Source organism: Lepisma saccharinum, chromosome 27 (genome assembly GCF_977018435.1).
Source record: "Lepisma saccharinum chromosome 27, izLepSacc3.1, whole genome shotgun sequence".
Lineage (NCBI taxonomy): Eukaryota > Metazoa > Arthropoda > Insecta > Zygentoma > Lepismatidae > Lepisma > Lepisma saccharinum.
In genome coordinates, this window is record NC_139255.1 from 28,578,662 (window position 1) to 28,600,771 (window position 22,110).

The following is a 22,110-nucleotide window of genomic DNA, read 5'->3' on the forward strand; positions in this document are numbered from 1 at the left end:
GCGAAGATGGGAATGAGTGATGATGTCATGAAATTGATGAAAGGACACTCACAAAGAACACTCATCTCCAGGCTGGGATTCGAACCTGGGACCCTTAATGTTGTGGTGCGATGTGCTAACCATTTCACTGCGGAGGCTGACATAAGAGCAGGCTACTTGGCCTGATGAGTATTTTGAGGTCTACATGTTGAAACTTGCTGGATCCAAGCAGCAGGACTGTCAGTCCTGTTGACTGGCCAGTAGCAGTCATTCCCTTGGAAGGCACATGTTGGTAGCCATACATTGGATTCAGGTCCTCAGGTATTGGTTCCCTCTCCTGGCAGGTGGTACTCCAGCCTGGCATTATACTCCTATGGTCCACTCATTATACAGTTAAGCACTTTCAATTGTTGTTCAAACACTTGGAGTTTTTTCGGGCCTGAATTGGAAAAATTTCCCAAAGTCAGTGGAACAATACTTCTTTAATGATTTTTTTTGGCACTTCCCTAACAACCCCTGGAACACATGACCTGCCTTTTTCATGAATTGTTCAATTCAAAAAGGTGTCCTCTTCCAATTGTATATTTTGAATTTTTGTGCCAGTCCTGCATTCTTGAGGAAAAATATAGTTGCCATGACTTATGCCCCAGCCCTCGTATATAATTATTTTTTTTTTCTAGAGATTTCTGCATAGTTATGTGGTTAGAACTCTTGCCTTTAGTACGAGCCATCCCAGGTGGGAGCTCCCAAGTTTTAGTGTTGACCTAGCATGGGGAGCTACTTGAAAAGAAGAATTTGTAGGCTACTGTCTCAAAAACCAGAAAACAGTGGCGATGAGACTCGATGAACTGAACAAGAGTCACTCAATTAAAAAGCTGAAGGGCTGTCATGTCATGCACTTTATTTATTTTTACATTAATGCATTTAATTTCTTGGTAAGGCATGGATATTTGTAATTTTCAATGCCAATTCCTATAATTGCAATTAATCCTCAATCAAAAAAAAAATCAATTACTTAAAATCCAGAAGAAAACTAATAATTGAGCAGCTTGGGAGTAAAACTTCATAACCCACATAAGTATGGAGCCAAGGAAAACACCGTTCAAAGTAAATCCACTTACGGGTTACCCAGATGGATCCATATGTTGCTACCAATTACTGGCAACTGAATGAACTTTGTTTACTATTGTGGATCATGTAGAGCCAATGTCATGTCATGGACTTTATTTATTTTTACATATTGAAGTGAGGAGGGACAATTTCGCACCAGGCATGCATTTATTTAAATATCTTTGGAATTGGCACTGCTACTAAAGAAAATCCACGCATAATTTGAGAGTATGAATTTCTCCCCATGTTGCAAGTAGAAGCTGTTTTTAAAGTTGATTATTAAGCACATGTTTGAAAAATGTGATGAAATTACAGAATCCCATGGATTCCTTTGGAGAGACAACTTCAAATTGAAGTTACGGCTAAACAAATGGGAGTTTTGACTATTTCTAGTGCAAATATCATCTTCAATGGATCCTTTACCCGATAATATATTTTTTTCCACCATTGGAAGTTTGATATCTCCAAGAAAACAAATAAAATTATTCTCCTATAAGCGTAATGTATTTCTTGTTGCCTCCTACAGCCATCATGGCAGTGTTGCCAAACCTGATGTGCAAAAAAGAGCTACATTTCACAAAGAGCTAAAGATGACTTTCAAGGATCTAGATTAATGAAGGATGCATAAAGTGTCTCCTAGGGTAATTTAGGTGTCAGAGGGGTGGGGGCACTGCTATTACCATTATCTTTAAAGTGATGGAAATGTATTCTTAGTTTTCACCGCCTAGATTTGGCGGCATTACCCATCTCAATAATTTTATGATGTTCATTATGAAATCGAAAATAAAGGATTCCCGGATAATAATATTGACATCTTCACCTTAAGCCACAGCTCTATATATAAAAAACCTGGGGAACAAAGAGGGATGTGGGTGATGCAGCCTATATATGAATATCACGTCACGTGCAAAATGTACACTCATGGCAAAGGTTAGTTGGTCCTTATGGGCCGGAGCCAGTGGTGGCAACATGGTGGGGTAGAGGGCGGGTGCCACAGTTCACAGTAACGAGTGCACGAAAGAGCCAGATCTGGCTCCAAAAGAGCGAAGTTGGCAACAGTGATCGACAGCTGTCCCAGCGAGAAAGACCTAGGGGAAATTGTCCCTCCTCGCCTTAATGTATTTAACTTCTTGGTAAGGCATGGATATTTGTATTTTTTTATGATCGTTGCAATTAATCCTCAATCAAAAAATCAATCAAAACTGGAAAAATTCCAACCTTAAATCACCCACACTGGAAATCGAACCTAGGTCTCCCGCATGGCAGTCACACACCCTACTGACTAGACCACCCCGGCTTTACCTACTGTACATAGCATTTCAAATGGAGTGTTGGCTATCAAGTATTACTCCTGAATCACTCCGTTAGTTATAAAAACTAACTACTGTATATAGCAGGTAAGATAAAATTCATTTTAGGGTCATTTTGGAGGTGATGTGATCAGCATCATGCTCCAGCTGCCTTTAACCTCCAGGTACCCATGATTTGAGGCTGGGTGAGACCCAGAGCTGCTGCTTTATGCCAACCATAGATCACCCACACCGGGAATCAATCCTGGGTCTCCCATTAATGCAGTACTGCTATAATATATTAACATTTGTTGCCATAAGCAAGACAAGAAATAACTGATGTTCAATTGTTTCAGTGGTATGACATGCCGTGTTTTGGGTGAATTCGGTTCCTCTGGATTGCATCATCCTTCCGAGCCAGTACGCAAAGTTTCTGAAAGGATCCTTGTAGAGGTTTACAAGGTGAACCCAAGACTTGTACGGAAACAGTTACCCCCTGATGATGACATAACTAGGAGAAATCTACTCTACAGGCATTTGTTCCAAGAGTTCGACAGGCTTGATATAAAAGTAAGTAAAATAATTTTATGAACTCCATGTTTACTTAAATAATTTAATGTAATAAATTTCTATCACAATTTCAAATGTGATTTTCTAAAATTACACATCTGTGTGCAAACTCAAACATTCAAATTAAGTTGCTTATAAATAAGACTGACTTCAGGATTTTACTACAAAATTTAGTAAAATACATATATTTGGGTTGAAGAATTATGTACAGTAATTTTCTGATATATTATATTAACTTCATTGTTAATTTCAAAACCTGTGTTTCATCAACATGTCATTTTGTCACAATGTACAGTTTCTACATAGTTTCTGCATTGGTTCTTTCTCCAATTCCATCTTTATTAATATTGTCCTTTTGGTCTTTAGCTGACCCCCGTGGCAGAGTGGTTAGCACATTGTGCTACGACACCAGGGATCCTGGGTTCGAATCCTGGCCTGGGCATGGATGTTTGTGAGTGTCCATTCATCAATTTCATCATGTCATCATTCATCACCATCTTCGCAAATTAGCCAAAAGTGGTACAACAAGCGAAGCAAAATAAAGCAAAACAATCAAACAATCAATCAATATTTTGGTCTTTACTATACACAGGGGTTTCCAAACTTTTTCGTTTCATGGCGAATTTCAAGAATTTTCCACGGCACCCAAGTCAGAATGTAGCTCAACACTTCCATTCAGTTAGTGTGGTAAGGTTGCTTGCCTTAAGTTTAAAAATAAACACATATTTCAAATTCAGAAACATTTTTTGTGTAAAAAGTACTAAATAAGCACATATTTGGAACAATCATATCATTTCAGTGATATCATATAGTAATGAAATTCTTTTTATGATAAATAAAGTTATCTGAAACTACTTTTTTCAAAAAATTCTTATGTTGATAAAAAAAAGTAAATCATTATATTTTTTATGTTGATATGCGAATGTTTGCTTGATCCTTGGGGTAAGTTGATGGATGCTTGTGAGGTTTAATAAATAGGGAAGGGGGATACTTTATGAAAATTTTCCTTGCTTCCTTCCCTCCTACTTCAAGCCCTATTTCAGAATCATAATGATGATGCAGTCTATCTGGCTTGATAGGCCCCATTCCTCAAAGTAGTGTAGAACCATGAGTTTAAGTTAGTTTGTGTTATATCGGATTTTCTTTTGCAGAGGAAAAAGGAAATTCTCGAGAAAAACAAACTGGCCAACAGGAAGCACGGGAGCTGTAAATCTGGAGGAGGAACCCCATCACCTGCTCATACCACAAGCAGTTCAACGTCCACCAGCGTGCTCACGTCTCCAAGTGACCAAGGGGATAACTCTAATCAAGATGGATTGGAGGATAAGTACGTTATTCTGCTTTTTTGTGTTAGAGAAAGAAACAAGATTGACTTAAGTCTCTGTAGTTGTCCTGGATAAGAACAATCCAATCTTGAACATTTTTGTTAATTTCCTTTGGGTTCATTTCAACATTGTTGTTACACCTTTGTCTTAACCTTCTTAAGGCTTGACTGGATCTTTGGCAGCCATAAGGGTGAATTTTCAAAATTTTTCCTCTTTATTCGAAAATCCGCTGTGATATTCACCAATATGAAAAATTACATATGCTTAGAATTCCTTCTAGAGCATTGACGTGAATTTTCGTGTAGTTTGCTTTCGCTGTTATCTAGACATTCTCAAAAGTTTTACAATCACGTAAGTCTATTAAACTACTGATAATATCTAGATAACAGTGCAAGTAAAGCACATGAAAAATCACGTCAATGTCTAGAAGGAATTCTAAGGGTATGAAATTTTTCATATTTTGGAATATCAAAGAGGTTTTTTGAATGAAGAGGAAAGTTTTAAAAAATTCACCCTTAAGGCTGCCAAAGGTCCAGTCAAGCCTTAACCACTAAGAATGCTATAAACCTTTCATTCTTCTCCCGCACATACTTACCAAAGTCTCCATGGTATTTTTTTTTCTTTTTCGTTAAATTTTTGTCTTTCATTTTAAATAGAACATATATTTTGTGGCTTCCTTGATAATTTGTTCACATTTCAACACTCCAAACATGTTATCCTTGTATCTCTGCTTTTCAATATTGCCGATCTGAAATAACTGAAGTTGATTTTCTCTCTACTCCAAACAGAATGTGCATCTTCTGTCTCACAAAGGATAGTTCATTTACTGAAGAAGGACTTAACGTTCATTACTGGAAATCTTGTCCAATGCTAACTCGTTGTACTCACTGCAAACAGGTTGTTGAAGTCGCCAGTTTGACCCACCATTTACTTGGTAAGGATATTAGTGTTTGGATTCATTGAATTCTTCATGACATTCTAAAACTATAGTTATAAATTGGTCGATAGTTATAAGTACACATTATGGCCCAATAGGCTAGTTGGAATTAGTCCTACAGTATAATTAAATCAAGAAGACTTAGGTGGGCAGGCCATGTGGCACGAATGGGAGAGGAAAGACAAGTTTACAGGATTCTTGTTGGGAAACCTGATGGTAAGAGACCTGTAGGAAGGCCAAGACGAAGATGGAGGGACAACGTTGAGATGGACCTAAGGGAAATCGGTAGGGATGGAAAAGAGTATATAGAATTTGCTCAAGATAGGAAAAGATGGAAGGCCTGTGTTGCTGCAGCCATGAACCTTCGGGTTTAAGAAGGCTAGAGAGTTAGTTAGTTAGTATAAAGTGGGGATCTGAACCACCGTGCAATGTGCCTGCACCCAAGATTGAACCCAGCACCCTTAGATTGCAAGGGTGTTAGTATTACTGCAATGCCATTAGGCAGTCCTGAGTTATACTAGCGCCAAGATATCTGTGTCCTCGGAAATATGCAAACTACAGTTTTTCCCACCAGCTTAATATTTAAATTGATTTGTGTTATTTAGCATAACTTTTTTGCTACTTTTGGCTAATCGCAGCAATGAGGATAAGTGATATGATGAAATTGATAAAGTAACACTCATAGAGAACATCCATGCCCAGGCTGTGCTAACCACTCCACCATGGTGATTGGTACTTAAGATATGACACTAGCCCCACTGCTTTAAGGGCAGAATTACAAATATAGTGGCAGAAGATTATAAATTGGTATCAGTATTTCTAATATTTATGTACAAAATATGTTTCTTTCAACCACGTACATATATTGATTAGACTTGCCCAATAGGAATGCAATGCAGAAAATACCAGTAACATTATTTTATTAAAAACAATATATATTTCAATTAAGAAAAACACAGATGACACTTTAGTAGATCTGCATCATTTAATTCTCCTCGTTATAACTATGTAAAAGGGATCTTACATTGGGCATATCAAGGGTCAGACCTAATGTACATATGCAGTGTTTACTACATACACTGTGATCAATATTGCATTTATGTCACATTGAATATCCTTGGTTATATTTCATGCTTTTTCTTTGCACCAATATCAATTCAATTTCATTATTTGAAAACACATACAATATTAACACAAAATGAATCAACATAACAATAATATTTTTGCTTGTGACTGTATATTTTTTAAACTATGCTTGAACTACTTAAGATATCTTAATGGATATGGAAAACAGCATGAAAATTGAAGAAAAGCAATATCATAATGTAACACATTAACCAAAATTTTAAGTAATAAATTATATTTCTCTGCAGCTGAATGTGATGCTAGGTCCCAATACACCAAATGCTCAAAATGTATGGAAGCTGTGTCACTGGACTCCTACAATGATCATTTAAAATCACTTGCATGTGTTCGTAAGTATATATTTTACAAATATAGTATTACTTAAGCTAAACACGCTTCCAAAAGTTAAGCACGCGATGGTAAAATCAAGAAAAATGAAAAAGTAAAGCTTTGATTAACACAAAATTGCACATGAAGGTAGCAAATGTGTATATGCATTAAAGAAAACAAGAATTGTGTACAAAGATAAAAAAAAAACATTTACTTTTCGTAAGTTATATGATGATGTCACATTTGGGTCATTAACATAATGATGTTAAAACAAACCAAACAAAACTTACATTAATATGGTATATGACCACCCCGGACCTTCACACGAATTTTACAGCGATTTTCCATGCTTTCAACGAGGTGATCCTCCATAGCAGATGCGAGCAATGGCCATTCCTCCATTAGGGCAGTTTCCGACTCTCTGAGACTGGCTGGATGAGGTAAACGTGCAGAGACAGCATGCCCGAGGGCATCCCAAAGGTTTTCAATGAGATTAAGGTCAAGGGAATATGCCGGCCACTCCATACGAGAAATGCCCTCACTTTCCAGGCACTCGTCAACAAAGTTGGCTCGATGGGGATGGGCATTATTGTCCATAAGGAGAAAATCAGGACCAACTGATGCAGCGTAGTCTCTAACAATGGGGTCTAGGACTTCATCCCTATACTGCGCAGCCGTCACAGAACCGCCTTTCAAGATGTGCAGCTCGGTGCGATATCCCATTGAAATTCAAGCCCACACCATGATGCTGCCACCTCTGAATGCGTGATGTTCGATGATGTTCTTGGCCTAATTGCGTGTGTCTTGTTCTCTCCAGACCCTTACATGCTTATCATCTGATTCCAGGGCAAATCTGGACTCGTCCGTGAACAGGACGTTGTACCAATCTGAGACAGTCCAATCGACATGTTGGCGACACCACTTTAATCTTGCCCCTCTGGCTTGGATGGTTAGTGCAACACAAACACGTGGTACTCGGGCGTATAATCCCTTCATGTGGAGCCTTCGGCGCGTAGTACTGGTAGATATTGTCTTATCAAGTGACGCTGCAACCATGGATGTAACAGTTGTGGAGGTCGTTCGTCGATTCCGCTTGGCTACTATAGCAATATACCGATCATCAGAGGGGGCGGTAACCCTTGGACGACTGGGCACAGGTCTCCAGATAACTGTTTGACTTGTTTGGAATTGTTTCCATAATCGAGAAATTACCGAATGATCAACGCCATAAAAAATAGCGACATCTTTGATTGACTGTCCGACAGCATTCCAGCGCTCACTATCTGTTATTTGTCTTCTACACATAAAAACTGACATCTACATCCGCAGCAATTTTCAGCCACTCAAATTCAAATACGCTTTCGAAAATTTGCATTGCGTGCTTAAGTTTTGGAAGGCAGTGTATAATTACTAACACAATCAAATGATTTATGGAGTGAAAAAATAAAGTTTTTTCCACTATTACTTCAAACTTGAATTACGGAACTGGTCAACTTGACAATTTTATTTTTTAAAAAATATATTTATTATCTCCTCAAAGAATTTACCCAGGATACTTAATCTTCAGTGAGATTTTCTGAAGTGTAGTTTAGATGTGAATGTAGAACTGAAAAGTAATTTCAAGCAATTGGGTGAGAAGGGACTTGCCCTTCTACCTAGAATTACTATCTATCTATCAGGTTATTTTAACCATCATCATTATTAAAGGTTTGAGCAAGATTTTTTACACATTGTCTTACATACAATCTCCACAGCTGTCTCATTGTCACCATGTTAACCCCAAGGTTTGACCAAAAGTTCCCAAGCTAAGATTTTCCAATTGAAGTACTCCGTACAGAAATAAATAAAACATGGCTGTGTTCTTTTTTTCCCCCCAATTTGTGGCGGTAATTTTAATTTCAAGTTATAACTAATGTCTGTCATGTGCTTGAGTGAACATAACTGCCATATCTCTCTCTGCCTTGGGAAGAATGGGGAAATAACACTCAATTTTTATTGGGGGAATCCGCAAAAACCATAATGCTTCTGAGCTGTCTCCGTTCGACTGTTGATATGAAACAAGCAGGGAAATGTTCTTCAGAAACAATGCAATTTTGCAACATATATATATAGAGTTTATATGTTAGATAAGAGTCCTCCATCATGACCAAGTGGTCTAATGCATTGTGCTTTGGGCTCCAGTTATGGGATGCGCACAGGTTCGAGTCTCCTGGGGAAAACATAACAATTTTTCCCCTGAGATTTTGCCCTCTGTATGGTTGATTGATTGATTTATTTGTTAAGTCCACTTTATGCACAGAAAGGCTAATCAGGACTAAACCTACAGTTTAAAGTGGGATCCGAACCACTATGTGCTTCCACTGGGTATTGAACCCAGGACCCCTTGATTACAAGGGGACGAAACTACCACTGTGCCATCGGGTCCCTGTGTATGGGACTGGTGGCCACTCACCATCCTGAGGACATTAGGGAGCTATGAATGAATAGCATAACATGGCCATGGAAACCTACAAGAAAAAGTGGGGGTTCATCGTGCTGACCACACATCACCCCATAACTGGTTGGATGATATTCCGGCTCGGCAGACGGAAAAAATTTCTCGTAACTCACAAAAATATTCTTTATTTCCAAATTTATCTTTATCTTTTAGCTGCCGAGACTTCATCAACTGCCAACCACTGCCCCCTGTGTCATCAGAATGTACCACCCTGGGAAGAAGGTTGGAGGAAGCATTTGATGGGTCCTCGACCATGCGCCAGTCACCCACGGAAGAAACACCTAAAAAGCAGTGAGTGTTCTTTTATCCAGCTTTATTTTTTGAGTATTATTTTTTAAGGTTATAGTGTAAATGTTCAGATATAATGCATTAACTGCAAATGAGTTTGGATTAATATAATAATTATTCCCTCTATTTATACACACATTAAACAATAATTAGTTTTATGCATTGTTGTAGGATTTGGGATAACCAAAAACCATACACATTTTTCGGAGTTAGTTGTAAGATGATAGAACATAGAAAGTGTCAAAATAAGGCTTCATATATTATCAAAACATTCATATACATACTAAAATTCATTTTTCTCAGTATTGGTCCTGATAATTTACTAGTGTTTTTGATTTCTTAATAGTTCATGCATTTTTTAAATTTCTCTTTTTAGCATCGCTCTTCTGCCACTTTTGGCTAATCACAACAATGAGGATGGTTGATAAATAGATGAAATTATTGAAGAGGTGCACAAAGAATACCCATGCACAGGCCAGGACTCAATTCAACTTCAGTGGCAAGATTGCAAGTTAACCAATCTCCATGATGTTTAGAAGAAAATCACCTGTTTGTCTATGGCTCTCAGTGTGTTCAGTATAAAAATATACTGGGATGTAAATACTGCATGTTATAAAGTACAGAAAGTGCTGAAGTGATCTTCAATCCGTTCTGCACATATTCGGTTACATCTCATCATATTTCTGGCAATATTGTGAGGGATTTGACCAGTTATATTCTGGCCTGCAGTGGTGAATGTTGTGGGAGTTAGTTTTGTAGTGTGTTATTAAGATAACTCCACAAGAAGAAGTCTGGACTTATTAGGTCTGGAGACCTAGAAGGCCACAATCTATTAGTATTTTGCCAGACTCTGTGGCCGAGTGATTAGCACATCACACTGCGACGCCAAGGGTCCCGGGTTCGAATCCCGCTCGGGCTTGGTTGTTTGTGAATGTCCATTCATCAATTTCATCATTTCATCACTCATCCCCATCTTTGCAAATTAACCAAGAGGCACAAAACGCGAAGTAAAATAAACTAAATCAATCTATTTGTATTTTGTATTTGTATTTCTGTTATTCAGAATCAAAATGGAAAAAATACCTAGCCTTTACATTATTTCTCTTCAACTAGGGATAAAAAAAAATTGACGAGTTATTGTTGTTAGGAATTTGCATCTAGAGTGCCTTCAAAAGAACAGCTATCCAATTCACCTGCACCTAGACACACAGCACACTTGCCCTACTTTTTTGGGAGGGGGGTGTAGATGGGTTTCGATAAGCAAATATGTGTTGTAATCATGTTATAAGGAATAGTCAATGGGTTACTATGACCCAGAAGTGTCACACAAGACAGTCATGAAAAAATTTTCCTAAAAAAAAAAGTGTTCTTTCTATAAAAGCATCATAATTGTGACTAAGAAATTAATGTGACACTTGTTTATGACAGTCACTGCACACTTAAATATTGTAGCAGCAATAATCGGTTGAAACCAGTTCACACATCACCAAAAATAACTCCTGCCACTTGGTGACACTTCCCATTAACAACATGGTACAAATTACCACCACTTGAAACTAATAATTACAATTTAATTGGCAGTATACTTTTAGGCTGAATACACTGTATTTATCGTATCCTTGTCTTCATGTCTATCATAAAAAATACAAACTAACATGTTCTCTCTCTTTTCTATATTTCAATTCCATGCTTCAGGAATTAAGCAATACATATGTACATACAATATCTGAAACAATTTGGCAGAAAACATACACTACACACTATATCTATCTCAAGAGTGCTCTATTAACATTGGACATCCTGTTCCCTACATTCAACATAAAGAAGTAGCCAAAATGGATGTTCCATCTCATGCTTAATTGCACAATATGTTAGTTCTGCTCTTCTTCGAACCACTTACAGATTATCTCTATTGAATTACTGATTCCTGCAGAGTAGCTCTGCTCTTCATCTAACCACTTGCAAACTATCTCTGCTGAATCACTGATTCCTGCAGATTAGCTCTGCTCGTCAAAAAACCTGAAGATTAACTCAACTTGATCAGTGATGCTTCCAGATTAACTCCGCTTTCCAACTAACCATCTGCAGATTATCTCTGCTGGATCAGTGATTCCTGCAGATTATCTCTGCTGGATCTGTGATTCCTGCAGATTATTTCTTCTGGATCTGTGATTCCTGCAGATTATTTCTTCTGGATCTGTGATTCCTGCAGATTATTTCTTCTGGATCTGTGATTCCTGCAGATTATCTCTGCTGGATTGGTGATTCCTGCAGATTAGCTCTGCTCCTCATCTAACCACCTGCAGATTATCTATGCTGGATTACCAATTCCTGCAGATTAGCTCTGCTCCTCATCTAACCAACTTCAGATTATATCTGCTGGATCAGTGATTCCTGCAGATTAGCTCTCCTCAGCATCCACAACTTGAATTGTATCTGCTGGGTTCTAGATTATTATCTCTGCTTGTCCCTAAAGATAGTGGGTATGTAATCTTATCATGTTAATGTATAATATAACTTGTCAAAAGGTTTCAGGGAGGATACACTATGATACCAGATGAACATCAAAACCTCCCCTTTGTCTCTTTATTTACAAGTATAGTTCCACCCTATTGGGGGCCAACATTGTTGAACCAAAAGAAAATCTTGTCATTCAAACACTTGAAATTTCGAAAACTGCCACACATAAACAGGAAGTATAATTACAACTTGAATTTACAGCTACAAGCAAGGGAGTTCAGAAAGTGAAAAATCAAGACCCGTAATGAAAAAAATCTTGCTGGTAAGAAATGCAAGGCAGGAAATAACACTTAAATCGTACATGGCCATAAACAATGTACTGAACACATAAAAAATACAATTACCATTATCAGAGAAGCATTAGAGCTACGTGTGGAAATTCCACACAGCATTGATCTAGAAATGAAAAAAATAGTGTAAAAAAAATAATAAAATACTCACAAAGTTTCAATTTTCTGCCTATTCTAGTTCCTGATATCACAGTAGTTGATATGGACTGTTCTGTAAGGGTCAATTTTCAGCTTTCATCTAAAGAAGTACAACATGCTAAGAGGGTTCTATAGTTGGAATCCTTTCATTCAAGTTGTACTAAAATAATACTATGAAGTGAAAGATATTTGAAATAGTTTGATCTAATTTTCTAAGATCAAGAGCAAGGCAAAGTAAGTAGATTTTGAAAATAAGTTACATAAGTTAGTGCAAATATATATTTGCCCAAAACTGTAACCCATGGTGTATATGTTTGTATGAATAAATTTTCTTTTTCCTTAACAGTCCCTAAAACTGGAGCTTGAAAGTTAACATTGCAAGAACAAAATGTTAATTTATAACAAATGTGGCTATATTTTTTACAAGGGCATTAGATGTTATTTTTGCAATAAAATCTAGTAGTGAGAGCCTAGTCTTAGCTCTATATATAAAATAGATTTAGTAACTTTAAGAATGTGCTTTCATAACATAGTGCAGTACCCAGTATCTTTCCTTTAAATAGCAATATTTGGTCCAACTTAATTTTCATTCCTATTTTTCTAAGTGTGTGTAAAGGTGATAAGTATTATTTATTCCAGTGGCAAAATTGGGGGTTCTAGTCATCCACTATATATATATTCTAACTCTAAGAATAATTATTATACATTACTTATATTTATTATTTGTTTACTATAAATCAGGTCCTAAAACTAAGAAATTGAAATTCTTATTTAATAATAATTCACTGCACTTATATTCAGAATGCCAGGTACAACTACGATGAGATTACGGGGATAATTGCACACTGCACAACCATCTTTTATGGATAGGGTAACTTGGAAATGAAACCCTAAATACATCACACTATATCAACCAATGGCAAGGATAATGGTAGGCAAATTATCAATCACCATGTTAATTCACCTGGCATTTTGCAATGTGAAGTTCAAGAATTAAAATGAAAACACCAAAGAAGCAGACAACTTCTGTTCATGCATCTCACAATTGAATTCCCTAAAATCAAAGGACAGAAGTTGCACAAAATTTACTCATAGAAATGTTGATCTGCAGTTTCCACAAATTAATTTTGAAAACAAGAATTCAAACTGAAGTTTAATGAACAAAATGGCCAGGGAAAAATATTAAAATGGAAATTTGTGTTGAAAAACAAAGATGAAGAGAAAAACATTAACAAACATTGAAACAATACATTGGTGAAACACACATTTTGTTATAAAACACTGTCATCTCTCCACTAGCTGCTGACTACAGGGATTGGTCATACAAGAACTTTCAGTGATCCCCATCCCCACTCCTGACTATTGTTACTTGCACTGATAACTTAAAAGATTGGACAATCTCTTGTTCAGCAAAGTAAAAGTAAGGTGAGGATTACGAAATGTGTACTGGATCACAACACCATAGTTTATCCCTATACTTCGTTGTGACAACGCATGGTAGTTAGTGGATTTTGTTGTTCTTGTAAAAATTTGTATTGTTGTGATACAGTAGTGTTCTTGCAAAGTAATATGGTTCAGTGTTGTATTTGTAAAGTTCGAGCAAGTAGTTTGTACCTAAGGTGTACATTAATGTGAACTGATATGAATGTTCTCTTTAGTTAATGTGTGGGCCATTCATGAATCAACTTCGAATTGGCTGATAAAAAAGAAAGAAAAATGTATCATATACAAAAGTTTCCTACATACTATACTGGTTGCATTTCCAGCTGGTGGCTGACATTCATGGATATTCCTGGCTTTCTGTCCCTCAAACCTCTTCAGGGGTGTGACTCGATGTGTGTCAACAAACTCAGTTGCAAAGTAACTGATGAAGCTGTTTTTGCCAGTTGCATAACAATCTGTGGATGGTCGTTCTGGAAACTTCATTGTGCAAGACCACGTGTGCAGTTGTGCTATTAAGTGCTGACAATATCATTGTCAGAGAACTCTCTCACTTTACAGTACGTTTGGCAACACGCAGTGTATCCGACGCTCATTTGTTTCATCTCACTAACAGTGTTCGGTGCCTTGAAGATGTCCAATGTCTGTCGAAGAAAATTAAATTGATCGCTGATTCGCTGTTTCGTAGCCGCCAGCTGGAAATGCAACCATTATAACATTACTTCATTACACCAGCCAAATTCAGGCACTTATCCTACCATGACATGAGCTTTTGTAGTCATTCATTAAAGAATGACACTGCCAGTGTACTCAGCCCTTCGTCTTGTTCCTAAGGGACAAGATGGAGGACTAACTTAGAACAAAAGTTCTAATTTCATTTTAAGACATATCAAATCACAAACCATGACATTTTCAAAAAGAAAAACACCAGATTTGATACACCAGTTCTTCTGCAATTGTACAGAGAAAGAAATGCAAGGAGTAAATTGATCCGCAAGAAATAGGGGGAAAACAGACAAATCATGTATAGAGGTAGCGATATTTAGCAGTATGTTCCTGAGCTCAGAAATATTTTTAATATTGGCTTTGTTCTTTTGTCTGAGTTTTTATACTTGCCTTTTTTTAAACAACTGCTCAATTTTAGTAAGCATTTTCTTTTTCATATTACTCTTGAAGAAGCCTACAGGTGCAGGAAAAAGTATTCAAATTTTTCTTAACTCAGGTACAAGTTTAATTATATAACAAAATGAATGCTTAAATGTCAATCACATGCGATAGCAATCAATATTTTATAGCTTCCAAGACAAATTATGAATAATTATCACATAAATTGCACAACCATATTTGGCTTTATAATAAAATTATATGTAAATGGCTAATAAATGTAAATATTGCTTGGAGATGTGCTGTAGGTTATCACATTGTAATTGCATGTCAGTGTGTTACTAATTGTTATCTTAAAAGCAAAGTAATTACTGCAAATTTGTAAACATATGGGTCAATTAATAAGTATTGAAACAACACCTGCATGGTTTATCAAAATACTGCTGTTGACAAATGTCATTCTTCACAAGAACATATGACAAATATAGGTTCACTATTTCTGATATTGTTTGCATAATAGCTCACCAAAGTAGACATCCTCACTAATATTTGTAAACGTCAAGCCTGTCACACTTTAACATGGCCAGGTTTCAGATAGCTCCACTTATTGCCAGATATGGCATTGCGTGATTTCAAGTTATTTCTAAAACATAAACGGTTCTGTGAAAATAAATTGTAATAAAAATGAAATCATCAACAGCAATTTTTAAGAGCTCGATTGATTGATTTTTTATATCACAAAGGTACAAACACATAGAGACAACACAAGATGAGCATCACGGAGGCTTAGCCTGGCTGTGGGTTCAGGTGTAAGAGCCTTGTTAGCTTGCAAAATGCAGTCAATACACCCCATCGAAGAGCTCAATAAATATGATCAAAAAGTTTTAAGCTAAATGAAGACTACATTTCAACTTAAGAACTTGGGGTTTACATTCTTCATTTGGATACTTACCAGCTGACCCTTGCATATCTTCAAATATACTGCTGCATACGAGTGAAATTTTATTTAACAATTTGTAAAAGATTGGCTTAAAAAATGAGAGGAACATGTTACTGAAATAATGTTCAGAATGTTATAGGGCCTCCTGTCGCCTTGTAATCAAGGGGTCCCGGGTTCGATACCCAGTGGAGGCACATAGTGCTTCGGATCCCACTTCAAACTGTAGGTCCAGTCCCAATTAGCCTTACTGTGCATAAAGTGGTCTTAACACATCAATTCAATCAATGAATCAATCAGAATGTTATAAACAATTCACAACCAAACATGCATTTCTGTAGAAATAACTAATTTGCGCAGGAAGAGATATTCTTATTGCATGGGAATAAGTAATGCTATTGCAACAAACTTTCCCTCTTTATTTCTTTCACAGCTAATCCATTATTATTCTCAGTTGGGAAGTTTTATATTTTAAAGCAGTTAAAGTATGAGAAACAGGGGAGGGTTTTATTATTATTATTTCATGTTCATCAATCTATGCATGAACATTGATTTAAATTGAAATGTTTTCCAAAACAAAAGTTGTCACACCAGACAAATTTACCAATCCATTGCATCTTTCTGCTTCAAGGTTGCAAACACTGTGTATATTAATGATGTGCATTGGTAATGAATTCTTAATACCAGCTACACCAAGGATGTCCAAACTGGAGCCTGCAACAGCTTTTTATATGGCCCACCTTATTACTTATAAAACCTCTAATTTTATATTGAGATCATCTTTGATGTAAATATAATGTAATTTGACCTGCTATGAAATGTTCAAGTAGTTGCTGGCCCTGCATAGAATTAAAGTTTGGACATTCCTGAGCTATACCAATATAGTAGGTGACAATTAGTGGTCAACAAAATCTTTCTGAATATCTTCTGATGAGCATGTAAGGAGAATGGGTTTTATGGGTATATAGAGTGTTGCTCCATAGTACTAATAAACTTTCACGGTGGGTAGAGCACATTAGGTGAGCAATTTCTCAGAATGTCTCACGTGTTGAAGCTACGATTCCATAAAAATTGCATTTTTATCCTGTACATGTACAATTACTTGGCAAGGATTCATGGTTGCCACTGACATTTTCCTTTGCTGGAAAATTTACTAAAAGCAATAGTATGTTATGGGAAAAGGTTCATAGTAGCCAGGATACCATCAACCGAGTTTAACTCTTTGACTCGATTCATGCACACAAATGTTGCTTATTATAGTTGATGTTTTTGTATTCAACAAAGACTTCATAAGGTCACTCCAAATGTATTCACACATCTTGTTGAATTACACAGTCTAAGCATAACAGATAAAATTTATGTTAGTGGCAACCATGAATCTGTATCACATGGTTGTATAAATATAGGATAATGACATGGAACCAAAAATAGGCCGAAAAGTAAAATTGCATCGTGGCCACGTAATCTAAGACATCATGCTTTGGGCTTCGGCTATGGGACGCTTGCAGGTTCGAGTCTCCTGGGGGAAGCATAAATTTTATCCTGAGAGATTTTGGCCTGTGTATGGGACTGGTGGCCACCCATCATCATTAGGAAATTGGGAAGCTACAAATGAGTAGCAAAACCCAGTCATGGAAACCTACAGTAACGACTGGGGGTTCCTCGTGCTGACCACACGTCACCCCATAACTGGTTAGATTATCTCACACCTCAGGTGGGAGTGAGGCCAGCAGTCGGTGGGTAGGCCCTGGCCATCACAAGCTGTCGCGCCACAGGTTATTTTAAACCCAAAATGCCATTAAGAAACTTATCTGCTTTGATGTCCTCCATGTTCTGTGAAAATTTATCAGTAGTGTATGGTGATATTTTGTAGAGTGGAACCTTAGTTACGTAATTTTTAGAGGCTTGTAGCTACAAACTTAGAATCTAGAAACGTACGTTTACATTTCATTATGCATTACTTAGAAATGATATTAAATTGCTAACATCGCTTCGCTACTTAGGCATTATAATCTTCTCAATACATAGAGTAGCAAACTACCTGTAGTAACTAGTGTTGGTGCATGTCATACTTTTAGCAGCAGCCAACGTATTGTGTAACCGTTTAAGCAGGAGCTGATTGACAGTAGTTAGGGCAACTATGTTTTAGCTGTAGCTAATCTGGCACTATATCATTAATAGCTATAGTTGTAGCTTTCATTAAAGATTTTTGCAGCTTGCAAAAAAAAAGTATGATTTTACCTATTTTTTTATGAATTTAGAAATACTACAGTACTGAAAAGAAAACAAAATTGTGCCTCAAACAGGGATCAAACCTAGATCCATGGCATACTGTGCCAAGGCTTTACCACTAAGCTACCAAGTCAACCTTTGGCCTTCGCACAATTTCAAAAATTTACATCTATGTGTAAATTCACACACATTCCAGGTATACTGCAACATTTACTTCACTTTTCTACCACTTTTGGCTAATCGCAAAGATGAGGATGGAAGCTAGGTATGATGAAACTGATCAAGGGATGATCACAAACACCCATGCCGGGCCCCTGGTGTCATAGCATTCTGTGCTAACCACTCTGCCATGGAGGTTGGCTCAATCAGATACTTGCATATTAATTATTTACCTATACTTCCAAACATTTTGATCGTGCGACACTTTTGTGGAATTTAATTATCCTGGAAGGAATGCAATTTTCAAAATTTGTCTTTATTTTGTACCAATATTATGTGAAAATACTGTATTTTGCGATTACATAACAGGTATAATTTTTTTTATATATTTTAAAGCATAACTACATAAATTGATGCTTATAATTGGAATAGAATGCTCATTCACTAATATAAATCTATATTTTGAATAAATTTTAATTGTTACAATTTTCAAGCATTAGTATCGATGGATTGGATTGGATTAAGTCCACTTTATGCACAGTATGGCTAATCGGGACTGGACCTACAGTTTAAAGTGGGATCCGAACCACTATGTGCCTCCACCAGGAATCGAACACAGGACCCCTTGATTACAACACTACCATTTGGGAGGCCCTCAGTATCGATGGAAATCGGTATCAGTTCCAGCATTATCACCTCCGCCCTAATACTAATATTTATAAATAGACAATTGAACACAACTTCTAATTGTTACAGTCTTCAAGTATCAGTATTGGTGATAATTTTATGACTATTGGGTATTGGTGTGGGTATCTGCTCGGCCCTAATTTATACAGATTAATTTGTTTAGCATTCAGTTCAAACACACATATACAGGGGATGGACAAAAATATGGAAACACCTGTGAAGAAAAGCCAGAATGCTGTAGCTAATAAGGTGCAGGACAGCCTTTAGCTTCCAAAACTGCCTGCAGTCTCTGAGGAATGGACAAATACAAGTCCTGGATGGTGGATAATGGGATCTTGCACCATTCTTCGTGCAAAACAGGGTCACAATCCTTCTCAGTGTCCGTCTGTCTCTATCACACAGTGTACATTTTCGTCCACGCAGGTGTTTATCTGACGATGTCTTTCCGGACACACTATTATGTCATCATGATCTTGGATAGAGTCCCTCTCGATACGCCAAATAACGGCTACTTTGGCAACAGAGGCCCCTGCAAGGCGGACACCAAGAATTTGCCATCTTTGAAACACTGTCAGCTCCGACATGATTCAGTATCAACTGCACTGCACGCTATGTACATTGCAACTGTCGACTCCTACCAGTCCGACAGGGTCCTATCTCACGGCCCAAAGCAAAAGAATGTCACACCGCGTCCGATTTCAAGTGAAAAACTGCATCGATATCACCCGTTCTGATGTTATGGCGTTTCCATATTTTCGTCCATGCCCTGTATGCTAATAAGGACTGGACCTACAGTTTATGATAGGGCCCAAATCCCACTGTGTCCCTAGTAGGAATCAAGCCTAGCACTCGGAAACATTACCATTCTCCAATCAGGGGGTTCACTGACAATGGGAAGCTGCAGTATACCTAGAGTAGATAGAAGCTTCTACAGAGTGTTCCAAATTGTGGAGCCAAAAGTTGGTTTGGTAGTTCAGTGGCATAGAATTGGCATGTAATTTTCAATTAATTTTGAAAAGCATACATGTGAGCTATACTTCAATATCACATAAGAAAACTGCATTTCTGTATGATCCAAAATATGAATTTTTACTAAACCCATCTCAGAATCAATACCTTTCGGTTTTATGAAACTTTAGAAAACATATTTAAAACCATGTCTGTACAAATCTGATGAACATAAGGGTAACTTCAATCTTGAAAATTTTGTATATCTGATAAAGTTAATGTTTTTATTTCAGGCTCAAAAGGTCAATCAGAAAGCAGTGAAGTAGTGCCAAAACCAGTGTCTTCGGCGGGAATGAATTCTACATCACTACAAGCTGCCTACTAAATGACACTAAAATAATGACACAACATCGAATACCATAAACAAATCTAGTTCTAAGTGTAACATATTAAGAAAAAAGACATATACCTTACAAATTACTGTGAATAAGAGTTTTTAATTATCTTAAATAGTACATAAAGAGGAAATTCCTTCCTTTATGATGCACTTCAGCAGTTGCGGCTACAGAAGTTTACTTCGTACAAGTTGGGAAGCTCCAAAAAAACACTGAGAATCTCTCTTATGATATTTTCTACCATCGTACATATGACTACTCAATGGGACGTTGAACATTTCGTAACACAAATGCAATAAGATAATATGCAGTGAATTTTGGGACTTCGCAACTTTCTTGTAGCAATACATCCAGTGATACGCAGAGCTTATAGAAGTATTGTTACTGATTTTATTTGTGTTAAGTGTTTTAAATATATTTGTTGTAAAAGTATATAAATGTTTTAAAACATGTCAGCCACGCAAAGTGTACATTAAGTTACATATTTATAAAAATATATTTTCTTGTCTAGAACTATAAAAAAAAAGTATTGAAGACTGTAAAGTGTGCTGACCATATGGTCGAAAAAATGTGATCTGAATATCTTATAGGATTTAGTTTAACTTTTAATATAATTTAACCCCAAAATTTCATCACAATTTGCAATATCATCCTACCATATGCGATCTCTAAAAACTCAAAAAGAATCTACCTACTCCAAATTTTGTACTTTTGCTACATTCCAACATTCTCTATTAGATATCTATTAAAAAAAAACTTTTCTCAAAAATCAAATCTTTTATAGATCACTGTTCCGAAGCTCCTTCTATAAGTTTTTTCAAGACAGGCAAAGGTAAAAATGTGAGTTCCAGATTGAAGAGAGTTTTTTCATGTTTACATTGATGGAAAAGTTTAACAACTTATTAATGTTGTTGTTTTACAAACAGGGCAAAATGCCTAAAAACAAGCATATTGATACAATTACTTATTTTTCAAAAGAAATGAAAGACATTGATGTGTATGTAGATAAAAAGCTTCTTAATAAATTTAAATATAAAATAGCTGTTATTAATCATCCTCATTTCATTTCCGCTGCAGTTAACATTGACACTATAGTGGAACCACAAGAAAAAAACCTGTGCAGACCTGCGACTCCTGTGCACCGTACTCCCGCGTGAAGGGGAGGGGCAGAGTAGAGCATGCTTCCTTATGGCCCAAGTTGAATGGAAAAAGGGAAAGGTGCACGGAGACTTTTCGCCCAAGGTTATTTTCCTTGCGGTCGCTCTAGAATTGAGTTGAGTTGCAGTTTATTCTAGGTTTGGCTTCATTTCATCAAGTACTGCCTTATGATGTTTTAGCACAGTGGGGTGGGTGATCTAGGGTTGGAATTTTTCTGGTCTTGTCCTCGCATAAGGCAGATCTATCTATCTATCTATCACTCACTCTCACACTCACTCACTCTCACTCTCTCTCTCTCTCTCTCTCTCTCTCAGTTTACTATCGTTTGGCAACATGCTCTGTATATGATGCTCATTTGTTTCATCCTGCCAGAAACTTTCGGTGATTTATGACAAGAAAATACTCTACATCAGCCAAACAGAATACAACCGATCGTTGATTTGTTCTTTCTCAGCCCCCAGCTGGAAATGTGACCAGTATGCTTGCCAAGCAAAGCAGCAAATACAGGATACCATCAACCGCACCATTGTCAAATTTCTCTGGCAAGAAGAGTGATTCCAGTCACTTCATGGGTTACATTCAAGTGTCACAATACCCTGTGAAATGGCAGTTTTCAGTTTCGAGCACTGATGTGTATGTGAATGTTCTCAAT

General features: G+C 36.9%; 1 protein-coding gene across 2 annotated transcripts in view; it reads left to right on the forward strand.

Annotated features, from left to right (window-relative positions):
• The window catches only part of LOC145980403 (centrosomal protein of 104 kDa), a 274,922-nt gene extending 253,614 nt beyond the window's left edge, over positions 1-21,308 (forward strand). For both annotated transcript variants that reach the window (XM_083113475.1, XM_083113476.1), the window contains 6 exons: positions 2,735-2,948; positions 4,100-4,275; positions 5,062-5,207; positions 6,584-6,685; positions 9,316-9,453; positions 20,199-21,308. In XM_083113475.1, the coding sequence (XP_082969601.1) occupies positions 2,735-2,948; positions 4,100-4,275; positions 5,062-5,207; positions 6,584-6,685; positions 9,316-9,453; positions 20,199-20,290 (868 nt within the window). In that variant the 3' untranslated portion in view covers positions 20,291-21,308. The remainder of the gene's footprint in view (positions 1-2,734; positions 2,949-4,099; positions 4,276-5,061; positions 5,208-6,583; positions 6,686-9,315; positions 9,454-20,198) is intronic.
• The last annotated feature ends 802 nt before the right edge of the window (positions 21,309-22,110 follow it).